This window comes from Neovison vison, chromosome 2 (genome assembly GCF_020171115.1).
Source record: "Neovison vison isolate M4711 chromosome 2, ASM_NN_V1, whole genome shotgun sequence".
NCBI classification, from domain to species: Eukaryota; Metazoa; Chordata; class Mammalia; order Carnivora; family Mustelidae; genus Neogale; species Neogale vison.
This window is the reverse complement of record NC_058092.1, coordinates 5,384,517-5,408,542: the sequence shown is the minus strand read 5'-3', so window position 1 is coordinate 5,408,542 and position 24,026 is coordinate 5,384,517. Positions and strand designations below refer to the sequence as shown.

Sequence of the window (24,026 nt, the reverse complement as noted above, 5' to 3'; positions counted from 1 at the left end):
TTAACAAGAAGGACACCGAGGTCTAGAGAAGGAAAAAACGTTAACAGAAGTCACGCTGAAAGCTAAAGACTCAACGTCCGGTCCCCCAACTCCCATACAGGTTTTTCAACTACTCCTCAGTCGGGGAGGTCCCTGCCTGCCCCACCCGCCTCATAAAAACTCCAGGAAGTCGGCCCCTTAACCTCAGATTCTTGAATTTCTGTACGCCCCCTAGAGGCACCGGGAAATTACTCTGCATCGCTCCACGACACCTCCGGCCAGCAGGGGGCACTGCTGCCACCTCGAGCACACCGGCTATGCTTACCTTGTGATGCTCCCTTTTCTTCGAGTCCCCGAGGCACTTCCGGCGTCCGCGGAACTTTGGTGCGCCCGGACGCTCAGTGTGGGGCGCGGGCGCGCAAAGTAGCTGGAGTCGTTTCCGGCCGTGTCGGTGGTCTGAATCGAGGTGCAGAGGCGGAGGAGAAATGGAGACAATTCTGGAGCAGCAGCGGAGGTATCATGAGGAGAAGGAACGGCTCATGGATGTCATGGCCAAAGAGATGCTCACTAAGAAGTCCACGGTGAGTGGGACCTGGGCAAAGGCTACGTCGAGGCTGGGCCCCATCCCGATGTTTAACCTCGGAGGGCTTTCTTTGGCCCCGAGACCCTCCCGCGCCCCATCCGGCTCCCTCCGGGGCTTCCTCTCCGAGCTCGGGCCGTGGTAACCGACCCCTGAAGCCCAGCACTCCCCAGGCCTCGGCGGCAGCCGCCGACACCTGGGCGGTTAAGCTCCGCCCTCGGGCGGCCTTTCCATCCTCAGAACTCCGACTAACGGCGCCTGTGTCACCGTTTGCTTTTCTCCAGCTCCGGGACCAGATCAATTCTGACCACCGCACACGGGCCATGCAAGATGTGAGTGCTTCGTTGCCCGCCTCTCTTTGGGTCGGGATGAGCTGCGAAAGTGAGGGAAGGCGGGGTTCGGGGTCTCAGTATGAGACCAGTCCAGCTAAAGGTAGCCAGATGGACCAGTCGAGGGTTGTCTGACTGGAGAAGTCCTCGCGGCTTCCAAACCCGAGAGTGCTGAGCTGTCCTTCCTCACCCCTGAATGGGACCTCTTATTCATACCATCCTGTGCCCAATGATGTACAAAGAATAGTTAGGAGGAGTCAGTGGCCCGGGCACAAAAGGTACCATCCCTACCCCCGCCCCCCTCCCCAATGTTGGGTATTAGTGTTTTCCTCCCAGAATACCATTTTTTTTTAAGATTTTATTTATTTATTTGACAGATCACAAGCAGAGCAGCACAAGTAGACGGAGAGGCAGGCAGAGAGAGAGAGGGGGAAACAGGCTCCTTGCTGAGCAGAGAGCCCGATGTGGGACTCGATCCCAGGACCCTGAGATCATGACCTGAGCCGAAGGCAGCGGCTTAACCCACTGAGCCACCCAGGCGCCCCAGAATACCATTTTTTAAAAAAAGTATTTATTTATGTGACAGACAGAGATCTCAAGTAGGTGGAGAAGCAGGCAGAGAGAGAGAGGGGAACGCAGGCTTCCCGCTGAGCAGAGCCCTATGCGGGGCTGGATCCCAGGATTCTGAGATCATGACCTGAGCCAAAGGCAGAGGCTTTATCCCACTGAGCCACCCAGGCACCCCTCTCAGAATACCATTTTGAAATTTTTACCTAGCAAACCAGGTTTGCTTAGTAATAGTTCAATTTTGTACTTTTAGGAAATGAATCAAAATGTTGATGCTAACTGCTGAGTGATAGGTAAATGAAGGTTCATTATACAAAATGCTTTCTGTTTTTGCATGTATTTGAAGTCTGTTTAGAAAGGATTGGAAGACCTAATCAGAGTTTCCAATTCGCAGAAGATAATTAGTATTGTTAGCCTCTAGTTCCTTATTTAAATTCCCAAATCCGAAATACTGTGAAAACAAAGATTTTCTTTGTGGTTTTGGGGGCGTGGGGGGATGTAATTACTTGGTGGCAACATCTGACTTGATCTCATTTGGCAGCAAAACCCTGACCTTAACAGATAAGCTTTGGATGGTCTTTAGCCCATTTATTAAATAATGCATAATTTTTACTGCAGAATTATTAATAGGTGTCCCAGATTCCAGCAGGGATGTTACTTGATATATAATATTTTTCCCAACTTAGAAATTCCAAATTCTGAAGCAAATCTGGTCCCAAAAGTTTTGAAAAAGAGACTAGGAACTTTTAACATCTCTCAGGGTTTCCCTGGGCCTTGACTAGTGAGCTCTGTTGGTTGCTTAGCCCTGTGGTTGTACAGATTGCTTTGTTCTGTTTTTTTGTTTTTTGTTTTTTAAAGATTTTATTTACTTATTTGTCAGAGAGAGTGCGAGTGAGAGCGAGCACAGGCAGACAGAGTGGCAGGCAGAGTCAGAGGGAGAAGCAGGCTCCCTGCGGAGCAAGGAGCCCGATGTGGGACTCGATCCCAGGACGCTGGGATCGTGACCTGAGCCGAAGGCAGCTGCTTAACCAACTGAGCCACCCAGGCATCCCAGATTGCTTTGTTCTGATGAGTTTTGTGTTTATCTTTCAGAGGTACATGGAAGTCAGTGGGAACCTGCGGGATTTGTATGATGATAAGGATGGGTAAGTGATAGTCACTTCTAGTCCAGGAGTTAGCACCTCTGAAGAGCCATGCTTCAAGGACTGATTTTGTGCACTGCGTTCTTTGAATTTTTTCTGGTATTGCAGATTACGAAAGGAGGAACTCAATGCCATTTCAGGACCCAATGAATTTGCCGAGTTTTATAATAGACTCAAGCAAATAAAGGAATTCCATCGGAAACACCCAAATGAGGTATGATACTCAGAAAGTATTTTTTCCAAACCTGCTTGAAGAGCATACTGAAGGAAAGGCATAAGGAGGATGGAAGTGCACCATTCAGATGTCCCTTCAAAAGAACTATTTAGGGGCGCCTAGGTGACTCAGTGGGTTAAAGCCTCTGCCTTCAGTTCAGGTCATGATCTCAGGGTCCTGGGATGGAGCCCCGCATCGGGCTCTCTGCTCAGCAGGGAGCCTGCTTCCCCCCTCTCTCTCTGCCTGCTTCTCTGCCTACTTGTGATCTCTCTGTCAAATAATAAATAAAATCTTTTTTAAAAAAAAAAAAAAAAGAACCATTTAGGTGACATCCTGTAACTCCAATACTTCCAGTTTCCCCCTCATCTTTAGGCCAAGGCCACACTCTTCCTGGGTAGCCCCAGCCAGGGATAGAGCACAAGTGAAGATACTATGGCCTGGATATTTCCATTCAGTGCAAAACTCTTGTAATGAGCATTCTTTGCTCCTCAGCTCCCCACTGGGAAGGTAAAGACTTGGTCTGAATCACAGTGTAGGCTATCCCTGCCCAGTCATCCTCTCTCTTGGTTTTTATCTTTCCCAGGCATTACCCCCAATAAAATCCTTGCACTCCTAACTCTGTCTTAAAATCTGCTACCTAGGGGATCCATCTAACACAAAGAGGCTGTACTTACTTAACAGTGATCATTATACTGTCAGCGTTTAGCCCAGAGGCCAACTTTTTCATGAAGTATATTTCCTTATCCAGTCCTCCCTTGAAATTAATCTTTATGATCTGATTATATTTTATGACAGTGAATGTGTACACCACTGTATTGAAATAGTATAAGGAATAGGGATTATATCCCAATTATCTAGAAGTGATTGAACACTAACAACTGACCAGAGTTCTAGGGGGAGGAGTTTTTTTGTTTTGTTTTGTTTATTTGACAGAGGCACAGTGAGAGAGGGAACACAAGTGGGGGATGGGGGAGGAAGAAGTAGGCTTCCCACTGAGTAGAGAGCCCGATGCCAGGCTCTGTCCTAGGACCCCAGGATCATGACCTGAGCTGAAGGCAGATGCTTAACGAATGGGCCAACCAGGTGCCTCAGGAGAAGTTCTAGGGGTGGAAGGGAGCAAGGCCATGGCTGTAGCAGATGTGGAAAGGGGTCGGTTATGGATTATTCTGAGCTTTCATGACTGTGTAACTGGGAAGTTGTTTGTTCCCTTGGGGAAGATAAAGAGGTAACCCACTTGAAGTGGGAATGAATTTTTATATATGTTGCTTTTCAGGTGATGTTATACATTATATAGATAGAAGTGTCCTATGGGTACAAGTTAAGTGACTGGGGTCAGGCATGAAATTAAAAAAAAAAAAAAAAAAGCTTGTGATTTAGATCTGATAATTAGCTCATAGACTTAATGTTTGAGGTTGACTTGATGGATGAGGGCACTTTCTCACACCAGCAGAAGTCTTCCCACCCCTTTAAGCATCAAGCATCTTGCTAAGAGAGAAGACATGAGTACCATTCTGGTATGTTAACCTTATTCTAGCCTTGTTAGAAAGGTGATAAGAAATAAATGGTTTGGTTTTATTTATTTATTTATTTATTTGATGCAGACGGTGAAAGAGGGAACACAACCAGGGGGAGCAGCAGAGGGAGAGGGAGAAGCAGGCTTCCCACAGAGCAGGGAGCCTGATGCGGGGCTTGATCCCAGGACCATGGGATCCAGACACTTAAGGACTGAGCTACCCAGGCGCCCGGAAATAGGTGGTTTTTAAAAAGGATTAGAAGGATGCTCAAGGTATACTAAGGGAAAAAAGTCCACTTATGTGAAAAAATAAACACCTTACACTTGCCTGTAGGTGCATGTACATATGCATGTATTTAAATATACAGAATAGTGGTTTGCAAATTTTGTAGGATATGTTTAAATCCTTTGGGGATTTTTATATTTTAATTTTTTTTAAGATTTTTTTTTTTTAAATATCCCAGGTAATCCTAATGTTGAGCAAAATTTGGAAACAGATGGTATAAAAAGGTCTCTTAACAGTGCTAAAGGGGGACTTTGGTTTTTGTGAGCATGTGTTACTTTAGGAGTTTTTAGTCAAATGATACCAAAAAAGGAAAAGAAAAAAGCAAGGTAACTGCGGAATAATAGTAGGCTCCTAATGAAAATCAAGTCTCAAACATCAGAAGTCTAACTTACTATATAGCCCATTTCTGCAGCATTGCAACTTTTTTATTAAAAATCCGTCTGAATTTTTCTTTCTTCCCTTCAGATCTGTGTGCCAATGTCAGTGGAATTTGAGGAGCTTCTGAAGGCTCGAGAGAATCCAAGTGAAGAAGCACAAAGTAAGTAGGTTTCAATATTTCTCTCGAGCACTAACAAAAGTGCAGGTTCATGACAGAGCTTAGATTTTCCCTCCGAGCCCTGGAAAACCGAGCCCCAGAGAAATTTTATTGCCATGTTCTCAGCTGGATTGATGTCCTAAATTGGACTTGAACAAAATACTCACTGTACTACCCTTGCTCAAGTTCACTGGCCTGGAAAACTGAGGTCTGTTGACTTCCTGAGCATAGGGAGGACAAGGACATTTGGGTGAAGGGCTATGTCGTGTCACAGACAACTAGCCATCCATTTGAAGAGCCACATACAAGGAAGTGGTCTTTAATGTCTGAATCACTGATATATCTTTGATTCTTTTAGACTTGGTCGAGTTCACAGATGAAGAGGGCTATGGTCGTTATCTTGATCTCCATGACTGTTACCTCAAATACATTAACCTAAAGGCCTCAGAGGTAGGGCCAGTGGTGGTGGTGGTTGGGTATGGGGGACGGGGGACACACGGGATGACAGTGCTTCTGATTCTAGAGGTGGGTCGGGATGGCAGGCTGGGGCTTCTGGACAGAGAGCAATTAAACTACCTTGTGTTTTGTAACCATTAGAAAAGACGTAATGGGCTTTCTTGGAATGAAATAGTATGTAAAATGAAAGGTATTTATAGTGGATACAACAGTCTTATTTTTAGTTTTTAAATTTTTAAAAAATATATATTTAGAGAGAGAGTGCATGTGTGTGTACATGCACACACAGGGTAGGGACAGAGGCAGAGAATCTTAAGCAGACTCCCTGTGGAGCACTGACACCAGAGTCTGACACAGGCTCCATCTCACAGTCTTGAGATCATGACCTGAGCTAAAACCAAGAGTTGGACACTCGGCCGACTGAGCCACCTCGGTGCCCCTATTTATTTTTATTTTTTTGAGTGAACTCTGCAGCCAACATGGGCCTTGACTCAAGACCCTGAGATCAAGAGTCACATGCTCTATAGACTGAGTCAGCCAGGTGCCCCAAGCATACTATTTTACTAACAAATTTTATTGCTTATTGATACATATTTTGCTTTTATAAACATAAAATATTTTTTTAAAAGACTCACAGTGAGCCCCTGCAATAGACACACGTAGTAGGTATGTGAAAAATATGGAAATATAATCTCTGCCTGCAAAAGTGTCTTTTATCACAAGATTTGGGATCCAGTATGACAGTCTCAGAAAGGTCACAAGAAGGTGTATGATTAAGATCCTCATGGAGTTGTGAGGAAATGTCCCAAAAGTTCAGTGACTGTACTTTATTTTTTTTTTTTAAGATTTTATTTATTTATTTGACAGAGAGAGATCACAAGTAGACAGAGAGGCAGGCAGAGAGAGAGAGAGGGAAGCAGGCTCCCTGCTGAGCAGAGAGCCCGATGCGGGACTCGATCCCAGGACCCTGAGATCATGACCTGAGCCGAAGGCAGCGGCCTAACCCACTGAGCCACCCAGGCGCCCCTCAAGTGACTGTACTTTAAGCTCCAAGAGTTCAGGTCCTATATCTGTCTTGTTCTCATCTGTATCCACATACTTGGTCCAAAGATGCTCAGTAAGTGACGCCATGAGTGAACAAATGGCACTTCAGAACCTTAGTTTAGGATGTAGTGGGTGTCAGAGCCTTCGGTTTGCATTCAGTTAGTGTTGGACAAATGTTTCTTTCATTTACTGTTGATTGATTTGATCTTTATTTTTCAGTTAATTGCATGTCTGATAAGTCTGCTCAGTGCAGTGGCATTCACACCCCAGGTCGTGTAGAAATTAAGTCATGGGCAAGCAAAGACTAAGATGAGCTGGTCCTTTTATTAGACAACACTCAGTTTTGATCTCATTTATTAGAGACTCTAGTGCAACTTGGTGCAAACCCCTAACTGGATCTCTTGTCATTTCTTTTTTCAGAAGCTGGATTATATCACGTATCTCTCCATCTTTGACCAGTTATTTGACATTCCTAAAGAAAGGAAGAATGCCGAATATAAGAGGTAGGCATTGCTAGCCTCTAGGCCTCTCCTGGATTTGATTAGGTTATTTAATGTAAAGATTTGATGGCAGAGTTCTGAATTTTATTGCCTGAAATAAGGACACAAATGGCTTCCACGTTTATTGAAGGAGAGAGATTTCGAATGCCAGTTTTAAACATGTGTCTTACTCTGGCTCTGGAAGAATGTGCATCTGTTGGCACATCTGTGATTTTACATGGAGGCTGTTAAATTTGTTTCATTGTAGAAAGAAGTCTCATTCAGGGATCTGTGCCTTGAGTTTAACAAAAAGATTAGCATTTCTTATTGTGACCGAAGTGAGGTGCATGACTGTTGTACAGATGGAAAGGTTTTTTGTGTGTTTTTATGCCTGTGGTTTGTGATCTGTACTACTGACTTTCTCTCTTCCTCATTTTCTCTTTACCTAACTTCTTTTATGTGAGTTAAATAAGATTTTATCATTTGAAATTATGATGAAATGAGATCAGAAAGGTCAAAATCAAGATGATGTGTTAAGAAAAAATTCAATTGTAAGCTCATTCTAAAAATTAGTATTACTTTTGGGACGCCTGGGTGGCTCAGTTGGTTAAGCAGCTGCCTTCGGCTCAGGTCATGATCTCAGCGTCCTGGGATCGAGTCCCACATCGGGCTCCTTGCTCGGCAGGGAGCCTGCTTCTCCCTATGCCTCTGCCTGCCTCTCTGTCTGCCTGTGCTCGCTCTCTCACCTCTCTCTCTGACAAATAAATCTTTAAAAAATAATAATAATAAAAATTAGTATTACTTTTAAAAACTGGTATCACTGGAATTTTATTTTATGGGGTATAACAGTATATAAAAAAATACTCTGTTTTCTCTGTATTGTTCCTGTATAGATATTTGGAGATGCTGCTTGAGTACCTTCAAGATTACACAGATCGAGTGAAGCCCCTCCAAGATCAGAATGAACTTTTTGGGAAGATTCAGAATGAATTTGAGAAGAAATGGGAGAATGGTACCTTTCCTGGATGGCCGGTAAGCTTTAGTGGGGTAGGGGAGAGGACATGCAGAGGAATTGGATTAATAGTTTTACTTGAATACTGAGCCTCTGCCTTAGGGCATTAGCTGCTGATCCCTCGGGATAAGTGTGACTGTGAGGTGTCCCCTGCCACATATGTCAGACATTCTTGCCGTGCATGCTTTGGAATGAGATTTGTCAGGGCCTCCTTGCCATTGGCCGAGCCTAGCATTTTTGCCAGCTATGTCATTACTGCTGTGTGGTTCTTATTGACCCCAAACTGCAAAGATTATGTGCTAGAATCTCCATCATGTGTTTTCAGTCCTGGTGATAAACTTGGGTTTTCCTGAACTCTCAGGGAGAGAAAGAACGATCTTGTCTTTGGCTCTGCTCTTATGGGAATTCAATTCATAGTCACACATGCATATAAGAAAGAGGCCATCTGCCACCTGGTAATGTAGATAGATGGCTCCCTTGTCTTCATTTAAACCTGGATCTTACTGTTGTTCTTGCCAGAAAGAGACAAGCAGTGCCCTGACTCATGCTGGAGCCCATCTTGACCTTTCTGCATTCTCTTCCTGGGAGGTATGTTCTCTTTAGTAACTATACTGGCCCCACATGTTCACTCCTCAGAGAAACCACTCAGTCTGTTTCTAATGCCATGGTAAGACACCAGTTCCTAGAACCAGGCATCTACAAAAAATATGGAATGATAAATCTAAAAAGAAAAAAGTTTACCCATCTACTTTGAAAAGTATAAACTTGGGGGGAGGGGGGTTGGAAGAAGGGGGGTAGGGTTATGGACATTGGGGAGGGTATGTGCTTTTGGGTAAATTGGAAGGGGAGATGAACCATGAGAGACTATGGACTCTGAAAAACAATCTGAGGGGTTTGAAGTGGCGGGGGGGTGGGAGGTTGGGGTACCAGGTGATGGGTATTATAGAGGGCACAGCTTTCATGGAGCACTGGGTGTGGTGAAAAAATGAATACTGTTTTTCTGAAAATAAATAAATTGGAAAAAAAAAAAGAAAAGTATAAACTTTATGAGACTTATGAGTGGAGGTAGTCACTACCAGTATGATTGCATATGAACTAGACCACAGACTCAGACTTTGGAGAGTCTGAGCTGAGTGCTAGCTATTGGCTATGGAATGTATGGTCTTGCCACAGCTTCCAGAACACCCACACACCCACCTGTAAAGACCTAAGCTTAAGCATTTGTTGTTTCTCAAAGTCTATTTATATGAAATTGTAACTTGGCTCTTTATTTTTTATGTAGGAGTTGGCCTCCCTGGGTCTGGACAGATTGAAATCTGCACTCTTAGCGTTAGGCTTGAAGTGTGGTGGGTAAGAGACTGCTTTTTCAGAACTGTCCCAGTTTACTGTATGTTTGCACAATAACGGACTCTGATGCCATTCTTTCTGTTATCCCGCACCGCCGAAGTATGCAGAACCATATGGTAGAGTAACTCTGATATCTTTACCCCTCCTGTCTCCTTAGGACCCTAGAAGAGCGAGCCCAGAGGCTCTTCAGCACCAAAGGAAAGTCCCTGGAGTCACTTGACACCTCCCTGTTTGCCAAAAATCCCAAGTCAAAAGGCACCAAGCGGTGAGTGGCTGGGGTGGCATCTCTGTGGACAGTTCTAAGATGTTATTCCCCGGAGAATTTTTACCGCAGCAACCGAGTTTATCACCATTATTGATTCAGAGAGATACAGTTTGCCGTTTTCTGTGCAAATGGTAGAGAGCGCCATCATTGTTATACACCAAGAACGGTTTGTGCTCCGGTGATTGAGAGTGGGTTAATGTTAAAACAGCTCTAGGTACTTTTTTTTTTTTTTAAGATTTTATTTATTTATTTGACAGAGAACACAAGTAGGCAGAGAGGGAGAAGCAGGCTTCCTGCTTCCTACAATGACCCTGGGATCACGACCTGAGCTGACCCAACTGAGCACCCACGCGCCTCTCTAGGTACTTTTTGTTACCTCAGGAGGCTATGGAAGCTAAATAGGTTCCAAAAATATTTTTCTAAGTTTGTTTTTACTAGTGATAATTGAATCTTTTTAAAATCATAGTATGGTTGACACACAGTGTTACATTAGTTTGAGGTGTACAAGGTAGTGATCTGACAACTCTACGTTGTGCCATGCACAAGCATACCTGCCATCTGTTGCCACAGAACCTATTGCAGTGCCGTTGGCTGTGTTCCCTGTGCTGTACCTTTCGTCCCTGTAGTTAAATCTCTTCTTGAGCCTCATGCTTGTACAGGGTATTTTTTTTTAACGTGCGCTTTATAATTCTGAAAAGTAGCTTTTAGGGGCACCTGAGTGGCTCAGTGGGTTAAGCCTCTGCCTTTGGTTCAGGTTATGATCTCGGGGTCCTGGGATCGAGCCCAGCATTGGACTGTCTGCTCAGCGGGGAGCCTGCTTCCCCCTCTTTCTCTCTGCCTACTTGGGATCTCTGTGCTCTGTGTCAAATAAATAAAATCTTTTTTTTTTTTTTTTTTTAAAGATTTTATTTATTTATTTGACAGAGAGATCACATTAGGCAGAGAGGCAGGCAGAGAGAGGGGAAGGGAAGCAGGCTCCCTGCTGAGCAGAGAGCCCGATGCGGGTTTTTTAAAAAAAAGAAAGAAAAGTAGCTTTTACCCTGATCTTTTGCAGATACGGACTTAGAAAAGTTAAGGCATATCCCCACTATCTTATAGTTACTAAGTACTAAGAATCAGAATTTGGGCCTAAGTCTGTCCCAGAGATTGTCTCCTCTGCTACATTTTCTTTGTAGATTATAATGATGGAAATTTAAGTGTCTTGATGTGTTTTATGTCTTCTAGAATGAGATTAGAGAGGCAGCTTCCATGCATTCCAAGAAATAACCTCAATCCCTTCCATCAGCAAGTCCTGAGCTGAACAGAGCATTTGCTTTCACAGCATAACAGTTGTCACATGCTTGTAGTTTTTAATGCACACTTGGAATAAATGTTCCCAGACATGGGATAAGGCTTTGGGTGAAAGAATCCTTGAGTGATACACCTTTTTTCTTGTTTCCAGAGACACTGAGAGGAACAAAGACATTGCTTTCCTAGAAGCCCAGATCTATGAATATGTAGAGATTCTTGGGGTGAGTAATGGACTCTGCTGAGAGCAGTAAATACTATAAGGTGTGGGAATCAGAGAAATGTGAACTCACAGGATTTTTTTTTTTTTAGGAACGAAAGAAGAAGGGTAGGTTTTAAACTAGTTCAGCAGAAAGTAAGGTTCTCTCAGATACTTGACCCTTCAGTGAGGTTCCGTTCTGTTCGTAGGTGCCTGTTTTGGGGTGATATTCCCAAGGTTGCTCAGTTGCCATGAAGCCAAGCAGAAAGAACAGACAACCCTCTCAGCGTAGTATCCAGAATGGTGTAGATTCTTTGCATTCCGGAATATACCTAGAAGTTCCTGAATATATCTAGGAGATGGAAGCAGATACTCAAAAGGCATTAGAAGGAAGTCTGCTTAGAGCAGCGTTTCAGGTATAACTTGCTATGAAAAGACATTACTTACATATTCAGAAGATAACAAGGAATTTGCTAGGGCTAGAATGCTAGTGGTATACAAAGCTTGCTATGAGCAGATTCTTGAATATTCTTTCAAGAAAGAGCCAAGGGTGGGTTGGGAGTGGGAAAATGCCTCACCAGACAGGATGCTTATCTCAGAGAGAAAGGAAATGGAATACAAGGGAAATCGCTCTTTCAGGCAAGAGAAGATAGAAGAAAAAGATGGGCACTATCTCTGGGAGTCCTGCAGAAGAGCAGCCTTTCAGAGCGTCTGTACAATTTTCAACTGCTCTCAGAGCCTTTCCCTTTATAGATGTTCAGATGGTGTTTTAAGTGATAGTTCTGGCTCAGATAGCTTGTTTACATGTCCCTGTCAGTTGTCTGGGTGTTTTCATTCTGCCTTTGTTTGAGGTATATAATAGCTATATATGCGTATAATATACATGCATATATTAGCTATATAACTGGTCACTTGTTGGTTCCCAGCTGCTTTCACTAAAGGGCTAGTTAGAATGTTGGACACTAGGGCCACTAATATTCTCCACAGTGAACCTGGCTGTTACTATGGACAGCAGTCTGAGTTGCTAGTCCTCTAAAGATGATTGGGAGGCTAATCTGTACCTATGACCCAAGATGTTCTGACTACTTTTTGTTCTCTCCTTTGAGAGCATTTTGCCTTCCCTGCCAGGAGGTGGCACCACTCTCTAAAGTTTCAGCCGGAATGGTTTTTAGAAGTTGCTCCTGTTATGTACTGATAGGATTTTTACAATTGGCTTACCATTTATTGATGCCTGTTGGTTTCCAGACATTTTGCCCAATCCTTGGATACGATAGTGAGTATGACATGCCTCTTGACTTTGAAAAGGCCACTTTGCGGTGGGGGGAGATAAGTGACTGCAGTGCTGTGCGTGCTGTGACACATTGAGACTAAGCTTTCTAAGTAGAAAGCGGGAAAAAGAATGTTCTAGAAAGAAGAAACAGAAAGGATGAAGGTAAAAACATCATGGAGAGAAAACAGATATTAGGACATAATGAGAAGAAAACCAGTGTGTGTGGAGTGTACCTTGTAAGGGTGGGAGTAGTCAGAGAATAATTTGGACAGTTATGTTGGAGATTTGGACTTTGTTCTTTAAATAGTAGAAAGAGGGCATCTGGGTGGCTCAGGCGTTAAGGGTCTGCCTTCTACTCAGGTAATGATCCCGGGATCCTGGGATCGAGCCCCGAGTCGCCTGCTTCTCCCTCTCCTAGTCATCCCACTTGTGTTCTCTCTTCTGCTGTGTCTATCTCTGTCAAATAAATAAAAATACTTTTATAAATAAATAAAACTGTAGAAAGACAGGAGGCGCCTGGGTGGCTCAGTTGTTAAGTGTCTGCCTTTGGCTCAGGTCATGATCCCAGGGTCCTGGAATTGAGCCCTGAATTGGGCTCCCTGCTCAGCAGGAAGACTGCCTCTCCCTCTCCCACTCCCCCTGCTTGTGTTCCCCCTCTCTCGCTATGTCTCTGTCAAATAAATAAAATCTTTAGGGACGTCTGGGTGGCTCAGTTGGTTAAGCAGCTGCCTTCGGCTCAGGTCATGATCCCAGCGTTCTGGGATCGAGTCCCACATCGGGCTCCTTGCTCAGCAGGGAGCCTGCTTCTCCCTCTGCCTCTGCCTGCCATTCTGTCTGCCTGTGCTCTCTCTCCCTCTCTGACAAATAAATAAAAAATCTTTAAAAAATAAAAAATAAAAAAAATAAAATCTTTAAAAAAAAAAGGACAAAATGTTTTAAAGTATAACATTAGATTGGGGCTCTTAAAAGTACATAAATTTGGCGGGAAAAATGGAAGTTGGACTGGAATGAGGAGAGACTCAGGGCAAGTTAGAAGGTTGTCTTCTTGGTAAGGAAGGAGAAGAACGGACTGGGTAAGGAAATATTTTTAGAGACAGAAAAGACTTTGTTCTCCGTTGTTCTGCATTAGTCCATGGCCTAAGATGACCATGGCCTAAGATGAGTATCTTAGGCAAGTGACCTAAAACTTTTGACTTTTTCCTTCAGGATCAGGGAGAGCCTATTGATAAGGAGTTTTGATAAGAAGGCAAGATTTTCCCTTTATTGTACAAGTAAGAAAACCATATCCAGGGCACCTGGGTGGTTCAGTCGGTTAAACGGCTGCCTTCAGCTCAGGTTATGATCCCAGGGTCCTGGGATCAAGTACCTCATCCGGCTCCCTGCTTGGTGGGGAGCCTGCTTCTCCCTCTCCTCCCCCTTCTTGTGCTCGCTCTTTCTTGCTCTCTGTCTGTCAAATGATAAAATCTTTAAAAAAGAAAAAAAAGAAAACCGTATCTTTGGAAGGTAAGGGGTCAGCAAGAGTTGTAGAAAATTGCCCTTCTTGTTCTTCACTACTTTTCTCTGACTTCCCTTTCATTTCTGGACCTGACTTAGGAACAGCGACATCTCACTCATGAAAATGTACAACGTAAGCAGGCAAGGACCGGGGAAGAGCGAGAAGAAGAAGAGGAAGAGCAGATAAGTGAGAGTGAAAGTGAAGACGAAGAGAATGAGATCATTTACAACCCCAAGAACCTGCCCCTTGGCTGGGATGGCAAAGTACGTGCCTACTTACCACCTTCCTTCCCATCGCCCGTTCAGGAAGCGGACATGAGTCTAATACTATTTCCTCTCTGATTTCTTTTAGCCTATTCCCTACTGGCTGTACAAGCTTCATGGTCTAAACATCAACTATAACTGTGAGATTTGTGGAAATTACACCTACCGAGGTCCCAAGGCTTTCCAGCGGCATTTTGCTGTAAGGAATTCAGAGCCATTTCTCCTGGAAATTAAAATATGAAACATGCAGCTTTTAGAGAGGATAGGAACACCCCGAGAGTAGCGCTGGTGTCCAGAGCTTAAGAGAAGCAAGGAGTGGATCTAAAGTCAAGCATGTGGCATTTGACCTTTGGCACCCTGCTAGCTAGAATAATGCCTAAGATGGTTTCTGGAGGCATTCTGGCACTCTGCTATTTGAAATTCATTTCGGTTTGCTTGTGCGTATTATACTTCTCTCAGTTTATCTTTCTGTCAGCACCTTAGACCATCCTCTGACTCCTCACTCAGCTCTCTACCCACTGCTAGTACACAGGACCAAAGAAGGGACTGACTGCCTCCTTCTTTGTGTCTTAAATGGGTGTTTGCCTCTTTGAAAAACAGGAGCTAAGAGGATGACATTTATCAAGCAATTCTTGAGAAAAGGCCTTATCTGGGTAGTACTCCAGAGAGTGGATTCATCCTTATCGTGTTTCTGCCTTTGATTCTTCGTACTCAGAAGGAAGTTTTACAAATGGAAAGATTTGCTAGACCCAGGGCAGAGAATGTATATGAACTCCTCGCTTCCTTCCTCAGACATCCATATCACTTGGGTCTTTTCTCTTGAGCCCGAGTCATCTCTGAGTTTTTCTCAGTACTCCCTCTAGTACATTAGAATTGGTGGCCAAGATAAAGCCCATGCCGTTTGCCATCCGTGAGCCCAAGCTGTCGTTGGCTCTCCGTGCTCTCTTGCACATCCCTGCTTATGCCTGGTGAGCAGTCTTCGCCCTTACTTACAGAGGTGACCTGCCGTCCGTCGTGCTTACTCACGCTGGTGGTGGGGGCTGTGTGGGAGGCCTCTGGTTAGAGTGGTGGTGTTTTGCTGTGGTCTTGACACAGGTTTTGTCTGGACTATTATTAGATCTGGATCTTGGTTTGAGAAACCAGCCGAGTGAGGAGAACAATGCAATGCTGCTTTGAAATAACTGCCCCTTATCAGTCGTGGCCAGCTGTTTACAAACGGGAGCCGCAGAAGGAATGCTGCCATTAGGTGGAGTCTTTTGCAAAGGGTCAAGTTAGGGTTTATGAATAGAGTGGAGCTCGTGCCCTGTGTTCAGTTATTCCCATTTCACAGCCTTTTACTTCTCATTTTCACCTCCTTTCTCTTCTCTCTTCTCCTAGGAGTGGCGTCATGCCCATGGCATGAGGTGTTTGGGCATCCCAAACACGGCCCACTTTGCTAATGTGACACAGATCGAAGATGCTGTCTCCTGTAAGTATGCTTTATTTCCCCTTCCCTAGACACCAGATCAGTGGCCAGTCCTACAGCTCACTACCCCCAGTACCCTGGTGTATCCAGGGCTAGGGGCAGCAGGTTGTGGATATGTGTATATTTTTATGTCCTGCAATTTGCCTCATTCCTTGAGATTGATATTGATAACATTTTAAGCTTACACTCATGCCAACTGCTAAAACAAAAGTGATACTTTGATTAATTTTGTTTCATGTTTGTTTGTTCCATGGATAGGATCCTTAGCATTTTCCCCAAGTCTTATGTTAAATTAAATAGAAGTAGGTGATAGGTCATTCTTACCTGGCTGGTGTTTTCCAAGGGAATGATGCTTGTTCATCTACACTGATTTTAAGATTGGCTGATGGTTTTATTAATCACATTGCACAAGAGAAAGATTGCACCTTTACCACTCTTTTTTATCCAGCATTGGATTAAACAGCATTCCTGGATTCTTTTGTATTGGGGGTGGATACTCTCAATGCGTTATTTATCCTATTAGGATTCTCCTCAGAAGTTTTATATTTGTGTCTGTAAATAAAAGATGTGCTTCTTGTTTTCGTTTGAATCACTTGTCAGGTTTAAGGATCAAAACAGTATTGAGGACATAAAATGGATGGAATTACCACTATATTCTCTTTTGTCATTTGAAACTATTTATATTTAAATAGGTTATTTCTTCATACAAAGGGACCAGCGTAGAAAGATTTTCCAGTTAATAACCCATAAATGCCTTGATTCATCATGACAAAGTAGAAACCAAGTGCTTCATTTCTCTTGTGTTTTATATTCTTTTTCCTGCCAATACTTTCTGTAATCTCAGGGATTTTTTATTCCTTTCTTAAGTCTTTAGATGAGAACTTTCTTCTGTTTGTTTCTTTATTATTTTTAATAGAGGCATGTAGAACCAGATGTCATTCTTTCAGAAATCCATTAGGAATATCCATTATTGATATGTTATATTGAGACTTTATTAAAGATGTTATTTCTGACTCTTAAGAAATTATTTAAAAGAGTATTTTTAATTATATAGTTGATTGAGGTAGTAGGTCACCCGCATTTTCAGAAGAGGAAAGTTAGGTAACTTTTTCCAGGTCCCATACCTTGTAAATGGGAAAAACCCAGGGATCAAACCCATGTCCTACGGCAGAGTCTTTTCTCTTTCCACAGTGCTAGACTACCTCCTTTCACTCACCCTCACCAATTAAAGAGTTCATGGTCAGGGTGCCTGGCTGGCTTCATTGAATGAGCATGTGACTCTCAGGGTTGTGAATTTGAGCTCCATGTTGGGTGTTGAGATTACTTAAATAAACAAAAAATTTTTTTTAAGTTTTTTTTTTTTTTTTAAGGCTTTATTTATTTATCTGACAGAGACACAGCAAGAGAGGGAACACAACCAGGGGGAGTGGGAGAGGGAGACGCAGGCCTTCTGCCCAGCAGACGCCAAAGGCAGATGCTTAGCAACTGAGCCACCCAGGCGCCTCTTAAATAAATAAAATGTTTAAAAAATAAAAATAGTTGGGACACCTGGATCAAGTCCCACCTTGGGCTCCTTGCTTACTGAAGAGCCTGCTTCTCCCTCTGCCTGTGCGCACGCTCTCTTTATCTCTCTCTCTCTCTGATAGATAAATATTTTATTTCTTTTTAAGATTTGATTTATTAGGGGGAGGGATGCGGTGTCTGGGTTATGGACATTGGGGAGGGTATGTGCTATGGTGAGTGCTGTGAAATGTGTAAGACTGATGATTCACAGACCTGTACCCCCAAAGCAAATAATACATTATATGTTAATTTAAAATTTTTATTTATTTGAGAGACAGAGAGAGACAGAACATGAGAGGGGGATGGATCAAAGGGAGAAGCAGACTCCCCACCAAGCAGGGAGCCTGACATAGGGCTTGATCCTGGGACTCCAGGATCATGACCTGAGGCCAAGGCAGTCAGTCACTGAACCAACTGAGCCACCCAGGTGCCTAAATAAAATATTTTTTAAAATTAAATAAATAATAAATAAATAAAAATAAAAATAGTTGATCATTAAATTGATTCCAGGAAGAAATGTCATGGATTCTCTCCTTGGTCTTACCTAGATTTTTAGAAAAACTTACTTTTTTCCAGAACATTGTTGGCAGGCTCATGATTCCACCATCTTTCCATTAGCCAAATTATTTTCAGAATCTACCTCTTCTTTTTTTTTTTTTTTTTTTTTTTTTTTTTTTTTTTTTTTTTTTTTAGTAGAGAGTGACAGAGTGCAAGCTCTGGGGGCTAGGGCAGGGGCAAAAAGAGAGAGAGAGAGAATCTTAAGCAGACTCCGTGCCCAGTTCGGAACCTGATGCAGGGCTCAATCTCCCAACCCTGAGATCATGACCTGAGCTGAGATCAAGAGTTGGACTCTTAATCAGCTGAGCCACCCAGACACCCCCAAAATCTGTTCCTTTGATTCAGATGTCTCGATTAATCAGTCCCATACACATTTTTATTACTGCCACTTCTTTGATTTGTTGCAGTATTTCCATCCATCATGACTTTCCTTAATATTTTGTATCTCTGTATAACATTTATGGTTTTACCTCTATTTCAATATCATTTTGTCCTTTCACTCTTTTACTCCACCCTCAGCAGATCATAGATTTACTATAAATTTATCATCACCTCTCCCCTTCTCATTTCCCCAAGCATTGTTCCTCTGTTTGAGTATCCTGGAGTAACTCTCTGGCTTCCTTTCTGACTTTCATAGCAGATCAATGATTGTACACATATTGGCTCCCACTAGATGGTGACAGGCTTTATTCCAGATGTCTCACCAGTATTAAGCGATTAATTACTGAATGGAGGTTAATTCTTTCATGATATAGAGTTTCTTTCTTTATTTATTTATTTGACAGAGAGAGAGATCACAAGTAGGCAGAGAGGCAGGCAGAGAGAGAGAGAAAGGAGGAAACAGACTCCCTGTGGAGCAGAGAGCCCGATGTGGGACTCGATCCCAAGACCCTGAGATCATGACCTGAGCTGAAGGCAGAAGCTTAACCCACTGAGCCACTCAGGCGCCCCTAGAGTTTCTGTAATTTTTTTTCATTTCCTGTTGGTGGTAGAATTCTTTTTTATTAAACCTGGATTGTCCTTTTTTTTTTTCTTGAAGGTTCCGAAGTAGACATCTGGAATAACTAACTGCATGCTCTCCACCCTTTTTGCAAGAATATGCTTATTCAGCTGTGCTTCTCTGTATATACACCTTCTCCACTTTCTTGTATCTTTTCACCTGAGTTCACATGCGGGCAACCCTAGCCCTGCTCTGATGCCCTTCCTCAGTTTTCAGAGACTGCTTTCGTCCATCTCCATGTAGGTCTTGGTGTCCCCATTTATAGGACTAAGGGGAGACACAACTGGTCCAGTGCCATCTGTAGTCCAGTCAGCTGGGTGTCCAGGAGTCAGCAGCACAAGTGGTTACTGCTTCTTCTAGAACACATCAAAAAGATGTGTTCCCTAATAAGGGGGTGGACAGGGAAGTAACCATTGGCATAGCTTTCATGCTGGATTAACTTGTTGGTCTTTGTTTTAGATTATTCTGTTGAAGTTTTCCTTCTGGAGTTTTTAGTCAGGAGGGAGGGATTTGGCACTCCCATTTAAACTATGGTTATTTGTTTTTAATCTAACTTTTATTTTTATCATCATCATCATTATTACTATTTTAGAGAGAGAGCACACACATGCTCACACACAAATGGGTGGGGTGGGGTAGAGGGAGAGGAAGAGTAAGAATCCTAAGTGTGGGGCGCCTGGGTGGCTCAGTGGGTTAAGCCGCTGCCTTCAGCTCAGGTCATGATCTCAGGGTCCTAGGATCAAGTCCCGCATTGGGCTCTCTGCTCAGCAGGGAACCTGCTTCCCTTCCTCTCTCTCTGCCTGCCTCTCTGCTTACTTGTTCTCTCTCTGTGTCAAATGAATAAATAAAATCTTAAAAAAAAAAGAATCCTAAGTGTGCTCCACACGTGGAGCCCAGTGCAGGGCTTGATCTCAAGATCCTGAGATTGACCTGAGGCGAAATGAAAGCCGGACACTTAACCAGCTGAGCCACCCAGGTGCCCCTGTTTTTGTTTTCTTTTTTTAAGTTGTAGAAAAAACAGTTAAGAAAGAGCACTGTGAGGGGTGCCTGGGTGGCTCAGTGGGTTAGGCCGCTGCCTTCGGCTCAGGTCATGATCTCAGGGTCCTGGGATCGAGTCCCGCATCGGACTCTCTGCTCAACGGAGAGCCTGCTTCCCTCTCTCTCTCTCTCTCTGCCTGCCTCTCTGTCTACTTGTGATCTCTCTCTGTCAAATAAATAAGTAAAATCTTTAAAAAAAAAAAAAAAAAGAAAGAAAGAGCACTGTGAAATTGCCACCAGAGACCCCCATGATTTAGATGGGTAGTCACTACAGACCAGTATTCACTAGGTACAAATTTATCTAACTGATAAATTTACGGCATCAAGTTCAGTTACCACCATGTTATCTACAGTAATAGCATAAGAAATGTAAATGTTGTAATGAACTCTGGACGTTGCCAGTGAGAGGAATGGTTTTGCTAAAATTGTGATATCCTATGTCTCTGGTTTTTTATTGGGTCAGCTAGCTCATCAAAAACAGGAAAATCAATTCATTCACTTCACTTAGTGAATCCACACTGGCGCCCAAGGTGATCCCATTCTTTTCTAATTGTTTCCAGAACCCTCTGAAGAATAATCCCCCTTACTGATCCATAGTTTCCTACATCCATTTCTTTTCTGAAAGAAAAATCACGACGGCTCCAAAAGGGGGGGGGCAGTCACAACAGTATTTCCAGTCTCCAGTATTATAGTACCACTCTGGACTGGATTCCTGAATGGCCTGGACATAGAGTGTGACATGACACTGCCCTGGTTCCTTGTAGCACATGATAAATTTTCTGTTCGCTTGTAATGTGTGTATTGCCTGGGCCTGAAGACTTGAGCTCATTTGAAGATTTGAAGCAATGAGCAAGGAAGGAAAGGTTAATGAAGCGAGCATCTGTACACAGAGCCAAGCACTTTCTCATCTATTGTTTCCCTGTCATGTCCCCTGTGTTAGGATTCAGCTTGCTCTCTATGGTATTTTTTCCACTCTTGTCAAGTATTTTTTTAAATATTTCAAGTCTTTATTTAAATTTTAGTTGTTAACACATAGCGTCAAAATAGTTTCAGGAGTAGAATTTAGTGATTCATCTCTTACACATAACACTCACTGCTTATCACAATATAATCTTGTCAAGTTTAGAGTCACTCTACTTGGTGGGAAATGTGGAAGCAGCTAGGAATCAATATTCCTAATACTGGTAATATTTAACCTCTCTCCCTCAGTGGTCCTGTCCTAGCTGTTCTGTGTGGATCTCTCTTCTGGGAGTGCACCTGTCCTCACCAGTCTATCAGAGTTAGGTCTGTCTTTCCTGGTTCAGTGCCTGTCCTGCCCTGTGTATGTGTTTTTGCTCCCTTTGAATCTGTGGTCATTTCTGGAAGCATCCGGTCCCTTTCCTCTTCATCGGAATACTTTTACTGAACTGTCCGTCTTCTCGTTTTAATATTTTCAGTGTTTGCTGAGCTATCTTATCTTTTGGATTTTTTGGTCATGATATTTCATCTTTTATTTTCCTCCTCTGAAGCTTTTGAAATCTACACACCAGGCTTTAAAGAAACATATTTGACCCAGCCTGGTGTTCCCTTTCTCTTTCTCTTCTGTAATGAACTTTAAGACCTTAAGGTTAGTTTGTCCCATAATTCCTGTAGGTTGTACACACTAACTTCTTTGAGGGCATATCAGTTCTGTGTTCTAAGAGGTCTTTGGTTATATTTGGTCCAACTTTCCTTTTAGAGCAAAGCAGAGATTGTGGTAAGAGTTGCCATGGAGGGGGTTTTGTCTGTGGGTGGGCCAGAACTGAAATTCCAGTCCGGGGCAGGCAAAAGTCTCAAGCACAGCGTCATCCAGGAGGACCTTAATGGGGACAGGGATGTTGTAACCCCTGTCTGCCTGATGGATACTCAGTCCAGTCTTGACTGCTGCTCATTTCTCATCCTGCAGTGTGGGCCAAGCTGAAACTGCAGAAGGCGTCAGAACGATGGCAGCCTGACACCGAGGTGGGTGCTAACGTAGCATCGGGAGAGTGTCAAGTGACCGCTCCCTCACCCTGTAGAAGGGAGGAGAAAGGCGGTCCCTGGGTCATAGTAGTGGCGAGTATTCTGTGCCAGTATCTGTAAATTGGCTCTTGACTTGTAAGCCTAGTTTATTTGTGATATTCACATGTGTCAGACTTGAAATGTGTGTCTTAAGACAGACTGTATTCTGCTCTTAAAATGTTGAAGTGGCAAGCAGGAGTACCCAGTGCCTTGCCCTGCCACGAGGATTCACAGGCTAAGAAGTTGTGAATCCATATCATAGGTTAGGTCTCCTTTGAGGAAAGCACCCAGTGAAGATGAGCCTGTCTCATGAGGTGTTTCCTCGTTGGTCCTGAGATAGTCATCCCACAGAGCAGATTTCAGAGGTAAGGAATGATGTGTATGTGAGGTGTGGCAGCTGTTCCTTTTTTTTTAGGTCAGAGATTTCCAGTATTCCTTTTTCTTTTCTTTTCTTTTCTTTTTTTTTTAAAGCAGCGAAGTCCTTTACAAACTGTAATGTAGAATTCCAGTATATAAAATAAAGGAGAATTATACTTGAAATGAGGAAGCTCAGCCTTCTCGGCCTCCCTTTCAACCCTTCAGTGGTCTCCGGTAGAAAGGGCAGAAACCTAGGGTCTTGGGAATCATTAGAGAACTGTTGCCTTTGGTCACCCTTTCTCAACCAGCGTTCATCATCTTAGACACAGAGAGTGATGTGAACAGACTATTTTCTCAGGTATCCCAAAGGTAGGTCATAAATTGTAGCATGCTAGATGCCTCGGATATGTTAGATCATGGCACGCAGTGGATGCCTGGAGCAGTCAGGTTGGATTCTCTGGCAGACCCCTGTTGAGTAAGGCTATCTTAGATGCATGCCATGAGATCAAGCCAGGGTGAGCTCAGGTACCCAGAGGCTGGTTCCAGACATTTCTCCCAGGAGACATAGCTAATAGTGTGCCCCTTTCCTTCCAGGAGGAGTATGAAGACTCCAGTGGGAATGTTGTGAATAAGAAGACCTATGAGGATCTGAAAAGACAAGGACTGCTGTAGTGTTCAGGGACGAATCTCAGCTTTGGGTCTTGCCCAGGCTTCCCTGGAATCTGCTTTTTCTATTTCTCCCAACCAAATGCTCCTAAAGACTCTGCTACTTAGTCGTTAAGGTCTAGCGTGCTTCTTGTAAAGAACAAGACGTGCTAGCAGATGGCAGGGTTGAAATGTGTTTTATCTTTGTTTTATATTAAAAGATTCCATCAGAAAATAAACCCAGCCCTTCTTCGGAATGTGTCTTGTACTAAAGCCCAGGATCGTGGACTAACGCAATCCTTTGGTTCTTAACACTTCCCTACCTCTTTCTCATCAATTTAAGTGGCAACTAAGGTTTGAAGAGCACTGGTTATGTTACATTTATTCTCTTAGGTAGATCTGACTTACCTTTTCCCCAGGCCCATTTTCTGTGCTGTCCCCAAAGGTGCATCGCTCCAGGATACGCCCTGCCCTAGTTGAGTCAGCCAGTTCTGCAGGTATTAGACAAAGATGGGGAGGGCAAGCCAGGGCCTCTGCTAAGGACAAGATTGTGGCACCAGGATTTGCCAGGAAGGAGTTGAGCTGTCCTGGAATGGGCCCACAGCCCTACGCCTGCCCCAGCCCCACACCTCAGCGACCTGGCACACAGTGGCTGTAAGACCAGCTGTGAGTTCACCGGCTTGCTAGTTTAGTACAAATCTTTGGTGATCCTGTCTCTCTGTCTCTTCTGCAAGATCCCTACTTGACTAGGAAGTGGCTAATATGCTTGTGTACTCCAACCCCAAGTAACCAAGATTCGGGTGGCTTGAGCAGTTGCCCTGACCTCTGAATCTGGTATCCCACATGGAAAAGACCTAGAGGAGCCAAGGAGGCAGTGATCTGCCCACAGGCATGACTGTCTGAAGCCCAGAGCCTCCTCCAGAACAGGATTTCTCCAGAGGCCTCCTTTGGCCCTCAGCACTCAGACCTTCAGTTTGTCTGTCTGTACTTTTTTTTTTTTTTTTAATATTTTATTTATTTATTTGACAGAGACACAGCGAGAGAAGGAACACAAGCAGGGGGGAATGGGAGAGGGAGAAGCAGGCTCTCTGCTGAGCAGCGAGCTTGATGAGGGACTTG

At 43.6% G+C, this 24,026-nt stretch overlaps 1 protein-coding gene across 1 annotated transcript; it reads left to right on the top strand.

Annotated features, from left to right (window-relative positions):
* The first annotated feature begins 357 nt into the window (after positions 1–357).
* On the top strand, positions 358–23,164 carry LOC122899410 (splicing factor 3A subunit 3). Its single transcript, XM_044237080.1, has 17 exons — positions 358–560; positions 844–891; positions 2,548–2,600; positions 2,706–2,811; positions 5,076–5,148; positions 5,504–5,595; positions 7,066–7,148; positions 8,018–8,156; positions 8,656–8,724; positions 9,419–9,486; positions 9,641–9,748; positions 11,190–11,259; positions 14,098–14,262; positions 14,351–14,461; positions 15,640–15,730; positions 21,811–21,866; positions 22,857–23,164. The coding sequence occupies exons 1-17, from the start codon at positions 465–467 to the stop codon at positions 22,932–22,934; spliced, it is 1,506 nt and encodes a 501-aa protein (XP_044093015.1). The 5' UTR covers positions 358–464; the 3' UTR covers positions 22,935–23,164.
* Positions 23,165–24,026: the final 862 nt, after the last annotated feature.

Bases quoted from the DNA above. Each gene is read 5' to 3' on its own strand.
- LOC122899410 (XM_044237080.1), top strand. From the start codon at position 465: ATGGAGACAATTCTGGAGCAGCAGCGGAGGTATCATGAGGAGAAGGAA. The intron at 561-843 runs GTGAGTGGGACC...GCTTTTCTCCAG, and splicing joins TGCTCACTAAGAAGTCCACG to CTCCGGGACCAGATCAATTC. The intron at 15,731-21,810 runs GTAAGTATGCTT...CTCATCCTGCAG, and splicing joins GATCGAAGATGCTGTCTCCT to TGTGGGCCAAGCTGAAACTG.